Below are 18911 nucleotides of genomic sequence, written 5' to 3' on the forward strand. Positions count from 1 at the left end.
CTAAATAATTTTGGTAATTGAATTGGCCAACACAAATCTTTGGACTAACTAGTTTGCCCAAGTGTATAGATTATACAGGTGTAAAAGGTTCACACTCAGCCAATAAAAAGACCAAGTTTTTGGATTCAATAAAGGAGCAAAGGGGCAACCGAGGGCACCCCTGGTCTGGCGCACCGGACTGTCCGGTGTGCCACCGGACAGTGAACAGTACCTGTCCGGTGCACCAGGGGACTCAGACTCAAACTCTTCACCCTCGGGATTTCTCGGAAGCCGGCGCGCTATAATTCACCGGACTGTCCGGTGTGCACCGGACATGTCCGGTGCTCCAATGAAGCTCGGTCTCCGGAACTCGCCAGCCTCGGGTTTGCGCAGCAGCCGCTCCGCTAAAATTCACCGGACTGTCCGGTGTACACCGGACTGTCCGGTGTGCCAGCGGAGCAACGGCTCCCTGCGGCGCCAACGGCTCCCTGCGGTGCATTTAATGCGCGCGCAGCGCGCGCAGACGTCAGACATGCCCATACCGGTACACCGGACATCAAATAGTACATGTCCGGTGTGCACCGGACACCCAGGCGGGCCCACAAGTCAGAAGCTCCAACGGCTAGAATCCAACGGCAGTGATGACGTGGCAGGGGCACCGGACTGTCCGGTGTGCACCGGACTGTCCGGTGCGCCATCGAGCAGACGCCTCCAGCCAACGGTCAAGTTTGGTGGTTGGGGCTATAAATACCCCAACCACCCCACCATTCATTGCATCCAAGTTTTCCACTTCTCAACTACTACAAGAGCTCTAGCATTCAATTCTAGACACACTAAAGAGATCAAATCCTCTCCAATTCCACACAAAGCCCTAGTGACTAGTGAGAGTGATTTGCCGTGTTCATTTGAGCTCTTGCGCTTGGATTGCTTCTTTTCTTTCTCATTTGTTCTTGAGATCACAACTCCATTGTAATCAAGGCAAGAGGCACCAATTGTGTGGTGGCCCTTGCGGGGAAGTTTTGTTCCCGGCTTTGATTTGAGAAGAGAAGCTCACTCGGTCCGAGGGACCGTTTGAGAGAGGGAAGGGTTGAAAGAGACCCGGCCTTTGTGGCCTCCTCAACGGGGAGTAGGTTTGCAAGAACCGAACCTCGGTAAAACAAATCTCCGTGTCTCACTTGCTTATTCGCTTGGGATTTGTTTTGCGCCCTCTCTCTTGGACTCGTTTATTATTACTAACGCTAACCCCGGCTTGTAGTTGTGTTTATATTTGTAAATTTCAGTTTCGCCCTATTCACCCCCCCTCTAGGCGACTATCAGCCCCCATCTCCGACGACGAGCCGACTGCACCTGGAGAGGAACCTCCTCAGCGGGAATCCCGCCGACGAAGGAACCGACGCCGAAATATCTGGCGACATCACGAGGCCGGAGAGCGGGACCCAGCGCAGCCTGTGTCGCAAGACGAGGCCTCGGAGATGGGAGAAACCCCGGAAGAGCGTGTCTTCCGGGAAAGGAGGAATTCCTGACGACGCGATCGCCGACGAGCTCAAGAATAGGCCGAATAGGAAACAAGGCAACATCGGGAAAATCCACTCTTCGGGCGTAACCTGAACCCCGACTTCGCCCGAGCCTTGAACACGCCGAGTGAAGTCGGTGGAGTATTGGCTCGGATAGCCGACGGTCTCCCTCGGACTCCCGACTCCGAGGGCTACTGGCAACTGTTCACTCGAGCAGCCAACCATCTTCTACCTCTAGCACATCCGCCGAATGATCTACGACACGCCATCAATAGTCGGTGGGACGCACGGAGCTCCATCAACGCTTTGCGCGAACGATTACATGAGAGCGAGATCCGTCACCGGGAAGAATACGACAGGGACCACGACGTCCCATCCCGAAGTCAGGCCACCAGGACTGAGTCGGCAATGGCTTCGACTAGCGGCACCACCCAGGGACGGTCGAGGCACCACGACAACCACTCCCCTCCCCGGGATAGACGTCATCCCCGACGACAGGAGGACACGTGTGGAGTGTCGGCACTTACTCCGCGCCTCAGAGCCATTCAATGGCCCCCTAACTTCAAGGTATCCAACGTCGACAAATATGAACCTAAGCAGGATCCGGGAGGCTGGCTGGCCGTATACACCACCGCTGCCCGAGCTGCCGGGGCAACCGAGGACGTGATGACCGCGTACTTGCCCATCGTCCTCGGGCAAGATGCACTGCAATGGCTGCGACACCTACCACGACACTGCATCGACGACTGGAGTGATTTCAGTCGACGCTTCATCGCCAACTTCCGGTCCCTCTCCGATAAGCCGGCGCAACCATGGGACCTCAAATCCATCAAGCGCCGGGGGGACGAAACTCTCCGGTCGTACCTCAAAAGATTCCAGACCATGAGAAATCGTATCCCTGAGGTCGCGGAGGCGGCGGTGATCGAAGACTTCTACCGGGGATCCGATGACTCAGCCTTCGTTCGAACCATACTGCAGAAGGCGTCGACTACCTCCGAACAGCTGTTCCAGGAAGCCGACCTCTATATCACCGCCGACGAGCGAGCTTGGGACCTCATCGGAGGAACGAAGCCAGCACCGGCAGCGCCACGACGCGACACGAACCAGCAGCCCGACAAGCGTTGGGAGAAGAGGCCTCGCGAAGAGGTTCACGCCGCCGGACCGCCCGCCTCTCGCGCCCGAGGAGGACCTCATGAAGGCGAACGCACGCTGGACGACATCCTCGACGCCCAGTGCCCGTACCACAAGGACATGCGCCACACCCTTCGGAACTGCAGAGACTTCAAGCACTCCGTCGGGCACGGCCGACCCTTCCAACCTCTACCTCCTCCTCCACCGCGGGGAGGACCAGGAGAACCACGACAGCCCCAGCAACAGGAGGAGGGAGGAGGTGGAGCCTTCTCGTGTGTCGACAGAGAGGTCAACATCATCTTCGGCGGACACGGATCGCAGGAGAACAAGAGACAACAAAAGCTCAACGATCGCCAAATACTGGTGGCGACCACCGGTCCTCCTGCTCCGTACCGATGGTCGGAGCACCCGATCACCTTCACTCGGGCAGATCAGTGGCTTAACTTCGACCACCCAGGCAAATACTCGCTCCTCGTCGATCCGGTGATCCGAGAGAGCAGGGTGAAAAAGGTATTAGTGGACGGGGGGAGCAGCATCAACGTCACCTTCCCCCAGACGCTCCAAGGATTGGGAGTTCACCGCAAATAGCTCCATGAGTCGGACACACCCTTCTTCGGCATCATGCCGATCGAAGGAGAATATCCGCTGGGCCACATCTACATGCCGGTCACCTTTAGAACTCCGGAGAACTACAGAACCGAGTTCCTAAGGTTCGAAGTGGCAAACTTCGACTGCGGGTACAACGCCATCATCGGGAGGCATGGATTGGCGAAATTCATGGCCATTCCGCATTACACATACATGATATTGAAGATGCTAGGGCCGCAAGGGATCATAACTGTGCGCGCTGACTTCCAAGGCGCCGTAGAATGTTTCCGAGTGGCCATCCAGGCGGCCCTCACCACCAAACCGTCGGTGACTTCTTCTGTATAGGCAAACTCTAAGCCTGAGGAAGACCTCGCGGTACCCGCAAACGAGGCTTAAGCTGCGACCTCTATGCGGCCGACTGAAGAAACCAAAAGAGTCAACCTTGGGTTCACTGATGAACGCAAAACCGCCATCATCAGCTCCAGCCTGGATGACAAATAGGAAGGCGCGCTCATCCAGTTCCTGCAAGATAACCGAGATGTATTCACATGGCAACCTATGGATATGCCGGGAGTCCAGAGGGAACTGGCCGAGCACAAATTGAAGGTCTACCCCCAGGCGAGGCCGATTCGGCAAAAATTATGACGTTTCACGCCCGACAAGAGAGAGACCATTCGCGCTGAGCTGGCTCGCTTGGTCGTGGCTGGATTTATTAGAGAGGTGTTACATCTCGAGTGGTTAGCTAACCCTATTCTTGTACTCAAAAAGAATAAGGTGGATTGGTGCATGTGCGTCGACTATACGGATCTCAACAAACACTGTCCAAAGGATCCCTTCGGGCTCCCTAGGATAGATCAGGTGGTAGATTCCACCGCTGGATGTTCTGTGCTGTCCTTCTTGGATTGCTACTCTGGGTATCATCAGATTAGCCTGGCGAAAGAAGACGAGGAAAAAACAGCGTTCATCACTCCATTTGGTGCTTTCTGCTATACCTCCATGCCGTTCGGCTTCAAAAACGATGGAGCGACTTATCAGAGAGCTATTCAAACATGCTTAGCCGATCACTGGGGCAAGCGTGTGGAAGCTTATGTGGACGATGTGGTAATCAAAACAGAAAATTCGGAAAATTTCATTGAAGATTTACAGCTGGTTTTCAACAGTCTACGGCGATATCGATAGAAGCTTAATCCCGAAAAATGTGTCTTCGGGGTACCAGCAGGAAAGTTACTCGGATTTATTGTCAGCCACCGGGGAATTGAAGCTAATCCAGAAAAGATCGAAGCTATCATGAGGATGGAGGCACCGCGATCACAGAAGAAAGTTCAAAGACTTACCGGATGTATGGCAGCCCTGAGCAGATTCATATCCAGGCTGGGAGAAAAAGGCTTACCATTTTATAAGTTACTCAAGAAGGTGGACAAGTTTCAGTGGACTTCAGAAGCACAGGAAGCCCTAGACGCATTAAAAAATTCTTAACGACACCACTAGTGCTGAAACCGCCACGACGGGCCACATCGACTCAACCGGCTGAAGATCTGCTACTATACATCTCTTGCACGACTCACGTGGTGAGCACCGTGTTGGTAGTCGAGCGAGCAGAAGAAGGACATGCCTATCCAGTGCAACACCCTGTTTATTTCATCAGTGAAGTTCTGGGTCCCTCGAAGAAAAAATACCCTCAAGTTTAGAAGCTATTATATGCAGTACTTCTAACTGCACGCAAGCTCCGTCACTACTTCGATGACCACAAAGTCATAGTAGTCACTGGATTTCCGATAGGAGATATTCTTCACAACAAAGAAGCCATCGGGAGAATAGCCAAATGGGCCTGCAAGCTGGGATCTCATGACATTGAATTGCGACCTCGCACTGCCATTAAAACTCAAGCACTGGTTGACTTTGTATCGGAGTGGACCGAACAACAAGTACCAGATAACCCAGAAACTGCAGAAGTATGGCGAATGTATTTTGATGGCTCGTTAAAGTTGCAGGGAGCAGGCGCAGGGATCCTCTTTACTGCACCTGGAGGCGAGCACCTCAGATATGCCCTACAGTTGTTATTTCCAGCCTCTAACAATGCAGCAGAATATGAAGCTCTGATTCATGGACTGAATATTGCTACTCTGGGGTTTTTTCCTTCTGATTTTGTGCCTGGCCGCTACTCTGTCTAGCAGCTCTACTATTAGTATGGCTTTACAATAAATAAAGGAAAATGATCATTATGGTTTTCTAGATTTCTTAATAACTCTGTTTATTTAAGAATTAAAGTGTTGACGCCTGGTTTGTGGATTGTCTATCCCTTGTCAAATACATGGGGTGCTTGCCTTTGCTATTGCTTTCAGCAAGTTCGTCTTCTATAGTAGATCATCGTTGGATACATTTATAACTTTTGTGTTCAATTAGTTAGATACCTAACCATTACAAAATCTTCGAGCTGTTTCTTGTTTACACAAGCAGGGTTATCTGTCAAATTTTTCCTATGTTGCAAGCAAACATCATTTCGTTCATTTAGCTGTGATGATAGTATATTTGGAACCTAATATTAGATGCACATAAAGATATTTACGATTGATCTTGTATTCTTTGCAGTTTGAACTATTGTAATTTCCAGCAGCATGCACCCTGGACTTAATGAGTGGATTTTTTGGCTATATCTCAAGAAAACACACATAAAAGAAGAAAAAACACCGAAACAGCCATAAGGCTCAAGTGCTCGGTTTTGAGAGACGAGAAAGGTGATGTTTTCAGTTTGAGTTAAGAGTGCAAATATTAACTTTAAGGGAGACAAAAGTATTTTGTAAGAATAGAGTAATAGACAATAACGCAATCGTGGACCGGTGAGTGGGCTTGGAATGATGCATGGGCTGGGCTCTTATTTGGCAGGGACATGAGAAGAACGAGACGACGAGAGTATACACACAACATGATTGATAACATCTACTTTGAACTGGGGTATATCGTATATTCAGGCAAGTGAAAGAGAGCGGCTTCTTTCTCAGGGATGACCAACATGCATTAGTAGGCAGCACTTCCATTGAGAAATGGAAACACGCACATACTTCGCGCTACACGTGTTTTTAGTAGGCACAAACTGCCACCGTGCACGAGACATCTCAATTCTCTACGCATGCTTACTTTAGGCATTAATCTGATATCATGTCCATCCGCTTCGATGACTATAGTGTATATACAAAGACCAGACAGACAGGAGTTCCTCATAAGAAGCACCAAAAAAACAAGGTCTCTAGAACCCATTCATCTCCAGGAGATAGGTGCGCCTCTTCATCAGCGCCTTCGCAGCAAACCTCAAGGGTCCATCGAACGCGCTTGAAACAAAGGCTTCAACTTCCTTGCGATTGCCATGACCATCGCTGGCAGGCTTGGTGACAAGCAAGGTTGCACCTTGCAGTGCCAAGCCACCAGGCAATTCGAGGTACTGAGCGTACTTCAGCTTCATGTTGCATGCCGGCACCTGCGTCCTGTTAGAACATGGTGAGGCTGACAATTGGTGTTCCCTGAAATCATTCAGCTGCTCTGCCCCCATGGAGAGTGCGCCCTGTCCCTCGGCATCTGCCAAGACCAGGCTCCTCAGCGTCGGATGGTCGTTGATGATCGACCGGAGAAGATAGTGCCTTGTCGACGCGGCAATCAAACAGCTGATAGTCCATACGACACGGAGTTTCAGCCCACCATTGGTATAGAAAGATTCTGGCATGCTTCCCTTGTCATCCGGTGATGGCTCATGCCCACTGCCAGCGGCCTTGCGATCAACCAAGGTTCCACCAAGGATCACGCAGCTCTGAAGTGTGCTGCCATATTCAGCCCGCCACTTCAGCAGAACCCCCTCCTCGACTGCAACATCTCCGGAGGGGAGCTCTACCTGAAGATTGCGAACATGGGAGAAGTTCTTCAGCACCTGCACCGGTGAATGCTGAGAGAGCTGAGGGAACAGCAGCCGCCCTGCGCTAATGGGGCTCCGCATGTCATGGAAGGGCTTGGCGATCGCGAACAGCATCATCTTGAATAGATGCGAGATGATGTTGTGGGGCTTCGGTGACGACAGGTTCAGAGCGTCATCGGCGCCGCCGTCCACGGTCACAACGTGGTCGATCTTGACACGCACATCATGGACGAGGAGAACCAGGCCACTGAATCGCTTGGACACGGCAGAGCACCTGCCGAGTGAACGCACGTCCTCGAGCTTGTTCAGGATCAGCAGCACAAGAGAATCGTGCAAGCAGTCGAATTGGTCAAACTCATGGACCGGGTCAGCGTGGATCCGAGCCTTGGCCTGCATCGCCCGGTTCAAAAGCCGTCTCTGCTCGCTTCTTCAGAAGATTGAGAAGGACCCTGAAATTGCTATGAAACAGCCGAATATTTTATTGCCGAAAATGGCGTGGGCCAGCTAATAAATCTTCAGGTCTACGAATTCAACCGGCTTCCTGAAACAAACAAAAGAGGCAACGAACTATAGTAAACAACGAATGTGACGGGGAAAGCAAGCTAAGCAAAATGAATCACGCAATTTTGATGTAGGAAACGAACACAACTAAACTATGAGCAAAGCCACATCACATAATTATATCAGATAGAACACGGAAATAATATCACTAAAATCGCCAGGCAGTACTACTTCTAAAATGTAAACAATGCTTGAACATGGTGGCAATCCATTAAAACTGAAAAGAGAATTAACTATGACTCGGCTGATACATAGATAGAACTTATCCAATAAGAGACAACGATTTACCTCAAAAAAGGTCACCGCGAGTGCAGCTACGGACACATCAAGAATCCGAAGTATTGTGCTGCTCCAATGGCCCGATCTATCGCGGGAAGCCAGCCGGATCCAGAGACGCCGAACCGGCCACCACAGCCAACGGCCCAAAAATCGGCGCCTTCACGCTGGAAAAATCAACGAATAGCTCACGGACTGGAGCACAGCTCAGTCTCGAGACCAAACAATCCGATTGCCGCTACGATTTGGGAGACCGGTTGACGAATTCAGGAGGAGGAAGGAGGGTTTCGAGCAGGCTGCAGGAGGATGCGGCCTTGGGGTGGGGGAATTTTTGGCTTTGGGCTTCGGGGACGGTTACCTTTTTTTAGTTTAGGGCGAGGAGAAACGCGCCGGCCGCTGGACGCGGCTTTAATACCAGTACTAGAGGTAGAGGTGTGGAGGGCAATGGTAGGATTCTCGGGGGAGGAAAAGCGCGGGCCCCGCCAGGGCGACATGATTCGTTCGTGCGTGATCCGCGACGGCGTGGCGGCTCCGGGACGGTGTTACGGGGATAAGACCGTCTCAAACGGCTCCACAGAGCGAAGGACTGACTGTATGAGCACTATAATCATTCTATATTTTAATTATGTTATTTTTATATTATTAATACTACATGTATCTCGTAACATAATAATAATATGTATTATAATAATATAAATATTATATTATTTTTAAAAATTTAAAATAATATAAAAATGTTAGAGAGTTACTGGTATAGATCTGTGTCACACGCGGGGGCGTTCCGGCATTATATTTCTCTTTAATATAAACATAAAATAAAATTGTGTATAAATGAGAGTTTGGACTCTAGTGGTGGGCTATATATTTATACCACCTAACTAGAACATATATTTTTTATGTCTTATTAAAATAAAGTCTACTCATATGATATATAGAATATGTGGCAATGCACAAAACCTGACTAGAAGACTATAAAAGCATCAATTTCGATGATTGTCATGTGTCACGCACGAAGCACGTAGGTTTATACCTTTACCAGTGGGTTGTTACCTAGATCGTAAAAACCACTCAAGCCTCTATTTATGGGTCGCTAACCCACAGGTAGGTTATGGAAAACTACCAAGTCCAACGCGATAGGAAGTCACGCGGCGCAACGCTCCCACGTAGTATCACTCCCGCTAGCTAAAGGAAGACGAGCGACTGAGCGAGTTATTAAAAAATGGGGATCATGCTTCTTTTCAACTCAGACCTTTCTAGACCTTTTAGCTAAGATAAAATGTAATTGTCGGGTATGGTAATTAGGGGTACCGATAATACACCCCTAAAACGCAATTAAAACCCTAAGAACACCACCAAAGTACAATCCCTGAGGTCGAAGGATCAAGAGACACACCTCGCCCGAGTTGGTTCTCGAACAGGGCGTGTTCTCAGGAGAATCTCTGTCCCGACCGAGGTCCTCTCACCCTAGGACAGCGGTGTTCGCCTCGCCCGAGCCTGCCTCGGGCAAGAAGGACAAGCTCAGGGCAAGACCCATCTGAAGTCTGCTGAGGGACAACCGCATTCAATGCGTATACCTAACCCACGAAGACCTGCAGGTGTACGGGAACAACAAGACCGCAGTCTTGTCAAAGATTCAGCAACTGTGATTATGCGTGCGACCACAGTACATGCACGCCGTATACCAACTTCGGATGGGACGCATAATACGACAGGGGCACACACTAGCCCTCGGGCGCAAACTCTGTCTCGCCTGAAGCGGAACTCACCCTCGGGGCAAAACTCCGTCTCGCCCGAGCTCGGCTACCTGCTCCCCCACAAATCCCACAGGAGACCACTCCATCAACCGTGGCGCACGTCTTCGAATCTCGGAACGAGTTCGGTCGCAGCCTCAGAAGGACTTCTGCCTCGCCCGAGCCTGGCTCTAACCTCGATATCCGCAACGGAGAACTCCCCAACATCATCAGGTACTGCAGAACCGACGCATCGCCTAAGAAGTTTTTCCCCATACTTAGCATTGTGTCAACCACTACGACATGGGCAACCCCTCACCAGGTGCTTGGGTACGTGACCGAGCCCTCGGCTCTCAGCAAAAACCAAGCAAGTGCAAGTCAACAACAAGTACAAGACCATACCACCGTCCACCGGCCATACCATCTACAGGATACGAAGACATCTCCTCGCAATATGCGGCCAACTCCCGTCCTCTAGGCTGCTCCCCCTGGCCTATAAATAGAACATACGTGTTGGTCACTTGTTCTCAAATGCTTCAGCTTGCTCGAAGGTGAAGACGCGAGATAGTGATTACAATTCATTGTGAATAGTACGGTGTTACTGTTCATCTATTTATAGGCACGAGACACAGCCCGAGTAAAAGTACATTTATGCCCCTGACATTCATCTATAATCATAACACGAATCATTAAGGACTAAGTAGTCTTTGTCTCTTTTCGGTCATCATCATACTTGGTCTTCGTTATCACATCAAGCCGAAGCTCTTCGGCTATAGCTCTGTCCATTATTGTCACCTTCGGGCTACATCTTCACCCTGCCATGAGAGAAGACCTTCATCCCGAAGCCGAAGCCTCCTGTAATAATCCATGTCATACTGAAAACATATGGTCAGTCATGTTTTTGAAGACCTTCGGAAGAAGGCCCCGAACAATACGACTACACTTCACAAGTCTTCTCCTCCACACGATATTGGCACTAGCCTCAATCAACCCTAGGGACTTGGGATCCTTCCCTCGCTCTGCTTGTACTCCCTACTGCAAGCACTTAGGTGCGAGTAATATAAGTCTCATCCTCCCTCTGCTGGAAGTAGAGCCTGTCCTTACCCGAACCAGGATAAAGTACTTGTGTCAACTTGCATCACCATATGGGTCTGGGGCACACGTCATTATTTAACTAGTTGGTTAGGTCCTCGGATCCAAACACCCGTAGTAACGCACGTGTATTGTACTAGTATTAAAATAGTTAGCGAGAGTAAGAAAGATTGAGTTCGGTGAGGTGACAAGGTGCAACGCGATGGACACATGAGATAGAGGGAACATTTTATTTTTTTAAAATGTTTTTATAAGTAATATCAATGATACAAAAAATTGAAAACTAGTGAATTTGCATGCGTTAAATTTACTGATGCTGTTATGAGGTGTTTGGTTTGATGAATCACTCTATCCAAAATGAAGTGGTGCATCATGGGTCCATTCCTCAAATTTGGTGGGATGACTCCATTCCACATATTAGTACTAAACAACTAACTATGAGGAATGAGGTGGTGATGGATTAACTCACTCCATTCCACAAACCAAACAAAAAAGTGAGGAGTGAGAAGATGATGGACTATATTATTCCTCAAACCAAACACTCCATTAAATTACGCTGGTGCGCAGCCAGTTTGGCACGGCTAACACACCACCGTAGCAAGTCAATCGTTCACTGATTGTTAACATGGCAGCCATGTGTCGTTCACTGATTGTTAACATGGCAACCATGAACTGCCACAACTACTACTGCATGGCTCTAATATGTCACCCCAACCCCGCACAAGTACACGACATTAGAGAGTCATGCACACAAAGTCCCTTATCTCTCCCTACTCTTTTTCCTTCTCTGTCCTATGTTCATTCTGTCGTTAGCAGTATGGTCGGCTAACATCCCTTCCAAATCTAGACACTTAGGCTATCTCCAGCAACGTCCTCTAAATTTTATCCCCTAAAGGAATATTCTCTGTCCTTTACAGAACTCTCTAAAATATTCCATCCTCTATATCTAGACTTTCTCCAGCAACGTCCTCTAAATTTCATCCTCTATATCTTATTCTCTATTTTTTCTAACTGTTTTAATAAAATGTTAACAACTGTTCGTATGTCATGTTCAAATAAAAATAGCAGTCATAATTATTTCAAGGTAATCACGGTAGTTCTTGGTCTCCCAGCCACCACCTGCGGCCATACGTCGAGTAACTTGGATGCACACCTCCCAGCCACCACCTGTTGCGGCCGCGAGACGAGGATCGAGTGTTGCCGGCAGCTTCGTCGTCGTCGAAGCCGAAGACCACAAAGAAGGTGCAGCACCCGATGGGAAGTTTCTGTTTGCGCGGGAGCGAACACAGGAAGCAGGACAGAGTAAACAGTGGATAGCGAGTGGTAGCGGAGTCCGCCACATTTGCCGGATCACAAACGCACTCTATAATTTACTGGAGGTTATACCGGATGTTGCTGGAGACGAAGCGAACAGATTCATCCGGTATATTTAGCGTAGAGGACGCTTTACCGGCCCTTGTTGGAGCCAGTCTTAGGACCGTATTTTAGTAGAGGTTGACCCTCACCTCCCTCTGACTGTATGGCATAGGGCAAGGTATTGTCAGTGGCGGTCATGAGAGTTTTGAGGCCCGGGACAAAGTTTAAAATTAAGGCCCTTCTAATAGTTTTTTATATATAAATGTTATCAGTAAAAACACTTAACATACATATAAAAATATTCGTATTAAACAAGAAGATAAAAAGATACATACTATGATATTGCCTTAAAAATTTCTTCTACCATATTTAGATCTTCAATATTTTGTTGTTGGATTATTAGGCTATGTACCTAGGATCGTGCCATATAAACTTAGGGGCCAGGGCGACCGCCCCTCCGCCGGACCCTCAGGGCCACCACTGGTATTATCTCACTTCTTTACTTCTTTCATGGTCGATTTGAGAAAGAGACTAGGTAGCTAGTTTTTTAAGCAAATTTGGTTTTCGTTAATATAAAAAGTTGTTTGGGTCAGTTGGTTACATTTACAAACTCATGTTATGATCTGCTCTTGATTTATATGTATATGTATAGTTGTATGTGTGTTATGATTGCGTTAGATTGTTAGTTGTTATGTTGAAGTTTAATTTCAATTTAGTTAGTTAGTTAGTTTAGGTTATATGTCTGTATTCATATTAAATGTCAGATTAGTGAATTATATTTATTTTCGTAGTATTCTTCGCCATTTGGAAATATGAACAACATGTGACATATGACGAAATAGCAAAATTGGGCTTGTCCCAATGCTTTATACCTAGACACGTATTGAAAGGATGCATATATAGATCCTAAACTACACATGTATAACTATGATTGTGGTAAGTCGACCCATACGTTTCAATAAAGGCATCTAAATATAGTTGGCAATGCCTTCTGCACATGTAGCGGTTGTCATATGAGTGATTCTTTGTAAATAGTTTATTGTGTATTTCGTGATATTGGTTATGAAATTACTATAAGATGGTGGCATTAACTTGTTTAGGACGAGAATAAGTGCTACTATTTTTAGTGAATCGATGGTCTAACATTTATAGTAAACAATATTATTAGCATTTGTGTCTCTAACTAGGTTTGCTAGAAAATATATTGTATAATTAATTTAATAATAGTTATTTAGTAAATATTAGCATTTTTATATTTTAGTTAAACTTTAAACTATTCATCTCTTTAAAAGTGAGAATCACATTCTTATGTAGCTCAACATGTTTGGGTATGCTTGGTTTCCTATCTAAAACACTATAATATATCTAACCTTAATCGTTCGAATTGAAGAACTAAATTTAGATAGAAAAGTTAGGTATGTTGTGGCACCTTAGACAGCAAATCAAATAATTTAATTTGTCTCGGCTTCTACTGATTTTACGGTGTTTTTTGTTTTTATAAAGAACCGACTTTAATTCGAAGGGAACAGCGTACACGTCAGTCGTCCACTACCATAACGTCCATAGAAGTTACGATAGAGGGCCCTGCTGCGGTCAAAACTGTAACTGCGATGGTTTTTGGATAATCGGCATGATGCGGTCCCATCAACGCATCCGACCGGCGTCCAGATCAGAGACGTTATCCTCCGTCCTTGCCTTTGCCTTGTGTCATTGTGTGCTGAGCCGTCCCGTCAGCCCCGGCCCTCGCGAAGACAACACGCCGAGAAGAGGCATCCTGATCCACCCGCCTGGCATGGTGGCCCCTCCCTAGCCCAGCATTATTGCCGAAAACGACCCAGGCGCTAATGCACGGGGCACGAGTACGTGCATCAGCCCAGCCACGCATGCATCTCTATCGCTTGTCGTGCCTGCACTGCCTGCAACTGGGCTGCATGGGCCACAGAGGTTGGTGCCCGGGGCTTTTGTGATGCGAGGCTGAGGCCGAGGCCAGGCGGAGGCGGATCAAGAGGATGGCGTCGTCTCGTCCGCCTACAGCGACCTCGTCGTCGCATGCTACGATATGACGATCACATGCGAGTATGCGACGCGCGACGAGCTACCAACATGGTGCTTATCCGAAACCATCCGCGTCTATCTTGGGTCTGCTTTGCTTTCGCTTCAACGCAATGCCCCCAGTGCCAGCAGTCTGTGAAAGCTTAGCTGACACGAAGCATGCAGCAGCAGTACTCATCTACCAGTACGTTTCCGATGCCAACGGGATCGACCTTTGGTATTTGGCAGCCAGTTAGCTTTGAGGAACCAGAGGCAGAGACTTTGTGCTTTTCCCACGCTAAACCTCATCAAGATCGCCCGGAAGCGAAGCCTCTGTATATAGGTGTGCTCGCTCTGTCTGGCAAGCGGCGGCTCGGCTCGGCTACACCAGCAATCTGCGTGCGTGTTCATGTTGCCATAGCCCATGGTTAACTTGTTCTGCCGCACTAAATTATAGGACATGTTTTTTTCAAGTGGTTGAGTAGACAATTACCTATGGATCATCATTATTAAATAGATATATGCCCGTGCGTTGCTACGAAGTTAACATGTAATGATAAGAATACATTGAGATGCAGAAGCACTATGATAAAATACATTGATATGTAAAAATACTAATTGTTATTCTATACTTTTGGTATCACTAAAAGTGAATGTTTACATTCCTCAACAAATATATGAGATTGTACATGTGCTTTGTCATTAACATCTCAAATAAAAATACATTGGTTCCATAAAAGGATAATGTATTATATAAAATTTAACAAGAAAATTTAATGATAAAATCGAAGAATGATCTTTCATTAATTATCATAGTTTAGATATTCAGATCAATAAGTATAAAATAAGCATAAGCACAATTGTCTATTTAATCTTTTTTTTTCAAGAATGTCAACTGGGTGGTGCCTTAATCCTGTGGAGGATACTGTCTTAGATTAAAACCTTTTAGCACACGCTTCTGCCTTCTTCTGCTTTTGCCTCTACTTCTTTCTTTGAGCATGTGGCAGTTTTGATATCTCATCATTCCCTTCTATAGAAAATATTGTTGGATAATCATGTAGTTTCATATAACACCTACAGATTGTGCCAACAGCATCACCAACTATCCTGGATAGAGGCACAAACTGATGAAAACAAAACACCAGAAGCAAACCATTACCTGATAGCTCCAGAAGCAGCCTTATGGAAGTATTCATGAGCATGTAAACGATCTTGAAATTTCAGCATAGAAACATATGCTCGAAGTGTCATTTTACGCAAGCAATTGAATGAAAGTCAAATTGATCTTCAGTCATATCAGCGTAATGCTTTTCAACTACCAAGAATTTTTTAGGGTTCGGCCAAGATCACCTTATTGACAGTAATAGCTCTCCCTAGAAGCAAGCTCACACCTTAAGTGATATATATCTTGTAGTTGGATAGAGAGTAAACATAGGCGATAGATAGCAGAGGAGAAAGAGCGCATACCACATGCACTGCATGTCATGAAGATTATTGTGTTGATCACCATCTTTTATAAACAAGACAACAGTCTTCTCGGCGAGACCAACCTTCATACATTGATACATCACAAAAATCAGATAAATGCGGAAGAGCTTGCAAATATAATGCCAAGAAGCTCTAGTACTTTCTTTTTGGACAAATGCTACTCTCCATATATTCCCTTTTCTTGTACCCAGCATTGTCATATCAAAATGGTCTCCAATACACACATTTGACAACAACCTTTTTAAAAACTATAATGGAAAAAAGAATTATATGATTCATGGTGGCAAAGATACCTTTTCTACACAGTAAATCTAAATACTTATATATGCATGAGTAGTCAAGCTAATATGTTGACTGCAGTGCTCTAAAGCAACATTGATGATAACAAATATAAAGGCCACAGAAGAGTGGTTTGTTCCGAGTTAGCTACCTGGTCAGCCTGAAGCATCTGCACAACACACTCGCTGTTTAAATAACGACCAGCAAGATCCATGGACCTAGCTTCATCTGCTAATGCGGCAACATGCTATGAAATTTCCAGCATGTTGCAATATGTTTCCCTGGAAAGGAAGTGTGAGTATTAGCAGACTTATAAACAGCATGCATGTGACTTAGATATTAGTATGATATAGTCAATTAAACATTTAACCCAACATACAACAGAACAGATTAAGAAATCATAATGGTGCTAGCAAGATTAGATGGTGATGAAAAACAATGTTGGTTCGTTACATGTATATAAATAAGATATCACTTAAATTAACAGGAGACATTAGCTTCGTAGTAAACAAAATACGCAATAAAACTACGTCTAAACAAAACGTGTGAGTGCACATGTGGGTGTGGGTAAATGTAAATGAGAGATACCTTTACGGAATATAAATCGATGACAGTCAGTGTATGTGAGATAGCCTCATCGATTTTATTCAAAGCAATGTCATATTGCCCTCTTCTGTCATAGTGCTGCATTAGACAAAGTGAGGAGGAAGCATGATTATTCAAGTTCATGATATCCTTCTATATAAAAATGAGAAGTTTATCACATATAAAATGGCACAAGAAATGTAGACCCGAGAAATCAAAAATAGAGTCCACAACGATGTGGAAGGAGGCTCTTGTGAACTGCAAAGCAAGACAATGAAAAAACAGTAATCAATGGCAATAACTCAGTTATATACCTCGCTAGTTATAATGGATTCGTCCTTGAGCAATATGATTGTCACGGGTAGTTAACAAGCACAATCTTGAAAAGTGGGGCAAACACTATCTAGTTACAGCTTGTTGCATTACAGTAAAATGCTGTTTCGCAATTCTGGTATGTGTAAGGAACACATGAATATTTGAACAGTTTCAATGTACTTGTCTGGTACCTTGGTGAGCAGTACCCATGCCCAGTCATGGATTTCCCATAAGGTAACCCACACCCCCTTTGAGCTTCCTATAGTTCCGATGACTATCCAAAAAATTCCAATCTTATGTCAACCAATATTAAATTTTATCATTTGTCATATATGAGTTGACCTACTATTATGTCTGAGCTAGGGTAGTATAATGTATTATTGATGTCCCTAAATCAATGAACCCACGTAGCATAGAAAACTTGTTGAATCAAACATATCTTGATGAGATAAAAGGATTCTTAAATATCCAAATTTGTAATTACCATAGCTATTGACCAAAGCTAGATAAAAAGGAAAAAGTGACGATAAAGGCATACCAGCATGTTAAGATTGCCATTGAGGACACCTACAGTTTTGAGCAGCAAAATGTGGGATAAGATACATCTTCACATGTGGGAGGTAAAGTACTCCTTACTTCCTTAGCAGATTACATTTGCGTAAAAAGAGAACAAACGTTTCAGATTTACATGGCACCGAAACAACTAATTTCTACAGGAGAGAGAAATATGTTTTAAGTTGATATAAAACACTGAGCACAAAAAATAATGCTCCCTTTTAAACAAGAAATAATTGTAGATCAAGTAAACATTCCATACTCCTAGCAAATAAAATGGGCTAGTAATTAAGACCCTTCCATTTTTGTTGATAGAGGCATCAGTTAGGATTTAAAATGATATAGCATTCACTTATTCAGGCATGAGAAGATAAATATTATTAGCTACATCGGTGTAGCTGGAGATTGAAGAACAATGACCATGCAATGGACAAAATTGGTTCCACAAGAACATGAACAAGATCTGTTGAGCCTTCCTGTATTACGGCCAGCACGTGCCTCCTTTCTTTTGATATGAGCTTGATTTAAGAATAATTATTATACAAGCAAAAGCTAATACATTTGAGGGGCTAATACGTTCGAGGGATTGCTGCAAATAGTACCTTGTTCAGCTGCACCAGAGAAGGCCATGACGACCTTATTTTATAAGCGTGATTGGTAATTGCCACATGTCAGCACAAGATCGTTTGCTAAATACTGACGCTCCTAAGGCACCTCCATGGTGCATCCATGCCTGCGTTGACCAACCGCTGCTCGCTATGCTACACTACAGCACTTAGGACAGTTCCTCTCATGAAGGCATTTTGTCGAGCACCCGTCACCGATAATGAGTACCGATTCCCATAAGGCGTCGAGGGGAGGGGGGGCACGTCGGAGAGCAGAAGCAGATGAACCAAACTTCTGTAAACATATTACTTAATGCTGGCTTAGATAGCTAAAGATGTTAACAGCTAAATAATGGCGCAAACAATCATATGTTAGGTATCCAATAATTGATTTTGAGAGGCTTATCGTCAGAAAGTATTTTTCCAATTTGGTTTACAAAGACTGATATAACTTAGTATATGAACAAATAAAGAAAATGGTAGTTTCCAAATAAATGTACCAGACAAGACATCCAACAACACCATATTGACATTGGGTGGCAGAAGAGAAATAGAATTCCAATTCATTTAAATGTGACGGGCCGTTTGGATCCCTTCATTTTAGAGGAATTGGAATTCACTCAATAAACTAACTTATTTAGTTTGGAATTTGACATTTCACCGCTTTCTAAAGTTTAGGTATAAGCTTATGTCAAATTCATGAGGTGAAGGATGAGAAATGATTTTATACATTAGTAGAATTTGTTTCTACTCTGTAACTTACATGACACTCTTCGTCTCACTTCTCTATAGTAAAAATGTAACACATAAATATCTCCAGCATCTTGCTAATAATAGTATACAAATATATTTTGCATAAAATGGAATTAGCTTAATTGATATATGTCTAAATTACTAATATTAGAATGAAATTCAATTCCAATGA

General features: G+C 45.4%; 1 protein-coding gene and 1 pseudogene across 2 annotated transcripts; both read right to left on the bottom strand.

Annotated features, from left to right (window-relative positions):
• Positions 1-6291: 6291 nt before the first annotated feature.
• Positions 6292-8262, bottom strand: LOC100501153 (F-box protein). Its single transcript, NM_001195951.1, is given in 2 exon segments — positions 6292-7654; positions 7963-8262. A coding segment is annotated over 1 exon segment (1053 nt). The 5' UTR covers positions 7510-7654; positions 7963-8262; the 3' UTR covers positions 6292-6456.
• A 6661-nt stretch (positions 8263-14923) lies between these two features.
• On the bottom strand, positions 14924-18758 carry LOC109944879 (NARP1 superfamily pseudogene; annotated as a pseudogene). Its single transcript, NR_163469.1, has 5 exons — positions 16515-18758; positions 16078-16207; positions 15627-15709; positions 15319-15532; positions 14924-15233 (listed from the first exon to the last, which is right to left on the bottom strand). The product of NR_163469.1 is annotated as an NARP1 superfamily pseudogene (transcript).
• Positions 18759-18911: the final 153 nt, after the last annotated feature.

Source organism: Zea mays, chromosome 3 (genome assembly GCF_902167145.1).
Source record: "Zea mays cultivar B73 chromosome 3, Zm-B73-REFERENCE-NAM-5.0, whole genome shotgun sequence".
NCBI lineage: Eukaryota > Viridiplantae > Streptophyta > Magnoliopsida > Poales > Poaceae > Zea > Zea mays.